Below are 3,333 nucleotides of genomic sequence, written 5' to 3' on the forward strand. Positions count from 1 at the left end.
CACAACAAGTCATAGTGATGCTCTTTAAACACTAGGCAGAGGAAAATATGATTCAAATACATCTAAATTAAAGCAACTTCCTGCTGGGTCTCATTTGATGGTCCCCTTATGTATGCAATTTAAAGTTATGCTATCAAATCTTCTAGATCATAACCACACATAACCAAGAAAAGGAAAACTCCACAGTTTTATGAATGCTTACAATCGACCTAAGATTGTAGAGATACTCACTGAAAGTTAGCAGTATTTTCCAATTTATGTAAAGGGATAACATATAAACTCATTTAAAATTAACAGAAGGACCCGTATAAAAGAATATTGCTTATAGATATTTGAAAACAAAAACACACGTTGAACAGTTTTCATATGAACAAAAATGAACCAAAAATCTAGGTTGTGGTGATACAAACAACATAAATGCTTACAGGACAGAAGCATTCAGACTCTGGCGATCCTGGAGGGCAAATTCTTCGATCTTTACCCACTTGCTTCATTACGATTCTTGATTAATCAACACGCGCTGCTTCAAGGAAAAAATATTCTACAGGAATCGTACTGGATCAAACAGAATGCCATCACCCAAAGGCTTCTTCAAAAAATTTAAAGAATGAATTCCTAGTCTTCTAGAGTCATAGTTGAACAATCATTATCCCTGTGACCTTTTTCTTAAATGTTGTGTAACTGGGTTACCCTCGAACAAATCCAATACAGCTGAATCTAAGTCTTCCCATGAGAACTTGATGTACTGCTCTGGATGCCTGCCACTCTCAATGTGGCTCCTAAACCGACCAAGGAAGGACCGATATGCAGGGAGCAACTTCTCTGCTATCGATATCCTAAGCTCCTCACGAAGCTGTGTATCGGGCACTAACCATGTGGCTTGTGTCCGATGAACCTCATCAAATATCGCATTAAATGACTTAAACCGCTCTCTCAACACACTCTTGGACACCCCAGAAGAGAAGCTCCCACTTACATGTAAACCCTCATCTCTCAAACAATGCAACACTTTCACCCAAGTAGCCCTTTGATAACTAGTAGCTGCAAGCCTAAATTTACCAGTTAACCTTTTCAAGTATTCATCCCCAATCAACGCCCTCAATTCGGGTGACCCTTTAATCTTTTGCACAATATAATGAACATTATTCATCATAAACAAATGAGCCAATGATGTATCTCTATAATGTTGTGATTTCCCTTCTAAATTAAATTCCAATATAACGATTATCCATATCAAATGCAAAGCTAAAGGAGTTCTCTCTTCCTCCAACTCCGAAAAGTCGAATTCAGGCACAGATAACTCCCCGGGATACCGTGACACACTCGAAGAAGGTCTTGATACAATCAATTCAATTAAAGTCTGCTTATAATCAGATATCAAACTAATGTAATTCATCACATACCTAGTCAATGGATGAATTGTCCCACCAGGTACCGGAACCCTAGAAGGTTCCCGAAGCACGGCATTCTCAAACTCCGACAATATCCCCCTCGCCGCCTCCGCTAACCTCGACAATATCTCAGCCGCCTGAACCCTAATTGACTCCGCCGTCTTCGACTCGAACACAACATCAATATCCGGCAGCAGCTCCGCCAATGCATCATGCAAATCAAGTATCTTGAACAATTTCTCCGGCGATCGCCGACTTATACTGATTGCCTCAGCAAAATTGAACAACTGCATTGCAGGACCTTTCACTGTTTCCAGAAAACAAGCTTCGGAATACGAAGACGAAGAAGCTGGTGAAGAACATGGAGCAGTAACAGTTGAAGAATTCAAGCTCTCAAAGATCTGCTCACTCAACCTCTTCTCAGAAGCAAACAGAGTTCGAATACAAACTTTTGCAGCTTTAATCCAACGCCGGATCTTGTTCTCGAGAGCATCCCACTCTAAGCGCTGGATATCTCCGATGCTAAGCTTTTCGATTCCGAGGCTTCGGAAGCTCGCATCGACGCTAGACTTTCTTACACTACCATACACTTGGATACACTCACGGAGGTATCCGGCAGCGATCATTCGCTCCGCAATACTCCGGAGATCGGCGATCGCATCCGAAGGTATTAGATCAACCTCTCGGATACTAGTTGTCGATCTCATGCTTCTTCTCGAGGAGGAGGAAGTGGAGCCGCCTCCTCTTTCTCCACCGCCGCTGCTGCCGCCTCCGTGACCACTGTCGAACCTCAAAATCTCTCTCTCCACCTCCTTATCCACTTCTTCCTCCTCGACCTCGGCAGCAGCGGCGGTGGAGAAGCTGTCGAAGTGGTCACGGGAGGAGGATTGAGAGTGAGACCGAGGCGTATCAACTAACAAAGAATCAGAATCAACAGCAGATGAATGCGAAAGCAAGATGTTCCGAAACTCGTCTTCTAACCTAGCCATGGCGATTTGGATAGTGTTCGGATTCCGGTCGCCGGCGCCGACGGTGGAGGACGGAGATGAAATTGCGAGTGAATGAAGTGAGCGTTGGATCTCATCTACAGCACGGAGGTAACGGTCAACTTCATGGCGGTCGCCGGAGAAAATCATCTTATCACGAGCTTCTTCGGAAACAGTGGAATCCCATCGGAGAATGATCTTCTCCGCCGTCTCAACCACCTTCTCTTCGCCGGAGCCGCCATCTTCAGCTTCGCTTCGTAGCGGAGACTCCATTAACAAAGCTTCAAATTCTTCAAATCAAGGATTGATTGAAGAAGAAATTTGAATTTGAGTTTGATTTCTGAAAATTTTGGAGAGAGAAAGAGGAGAAGAAGAAGGAGAAAGGTTTTTTGTCTGAATTTGTAAAATTTGGGGGTTTAGAAATGTTTTTTTTAAAAAAAAAAAAAAAATTGAAGAAAGAAGTGAAATTATTTTAGAAGGTTTACAAAAATAAAAAGAAACAAAAAGAAAAAGTTTGACAAATAAAAAAATGGTGAATGTTGTCATAATTAAATTTAGTGAGAGGATATTCTGGCGAAGTTGGCGGCCCAAATTTCCAATTGGGTGGTAGAGTAATTATTTTTGTGTTGCATGGTTTCTATTACACTACCATAATTGTATTACTCTAAAGTCTAAACTCTAGTTGTTTTTTTTTTTTTTTTTTTTTTTGAAAAAAAATGTGTTCATGTTTGATTATCAATGTTGTATTGGGGATTTATGAAATACCTTAAAGGGGGTATGGATTTCCTTAGAAGACTGATCCGAAATGCAATACTCATACGGCCTGGACACTTACAAAATAACGAATCTCCGGTTTATCGGAGATTTACCTCTAACGATTAAGTTTAAAGTACCCCAAAACAAGTGTTATTGTTAAACTGACTAAAATTATAATTACTATACTTAATTAATGAAGT

The 3,333-nt window shown here is 40.9% G+C and overlaps 1 protein-coding gene across 1 annotated transcript; it reads right to left on the reverse strand.

Moving 5' to 3' along the window:
* Positions 1-224: 224 nt before the first annotated feature.
* Positions 225-3,333, reverse strand: LOC110684409 (exocyst complex component EXO70A1-like). Its single transcript, XM_021860862.1, has one exon. The coding sequence runs from the start codon at positions 2,648-2,650 to the stop codon at positions 647-649; it is 2,004 nt and encodes a 667-aa protein (XP_021716554.1). The 5' UTR covers positions 2,651-3,333; the 3' UTR covers positions 225-646.

This window comes from Chenopodium quinoa, unplaced genomic scaffold, assembly GCF_001683475.1.
Source record: "Chenopodium quinoa cultivar QQ74 unplaced genomic scaffold, ASM168347v1, whole genome shotgun sequence".
NCBI classification, from domain to species: domain Eukaryota; kingdom Viridiplantae; phylum Streptophyta; class Magnoliopsida; order Caryophyllales; family Amaranthaceae; genus Chenopodium; species Chenopodium quinoa.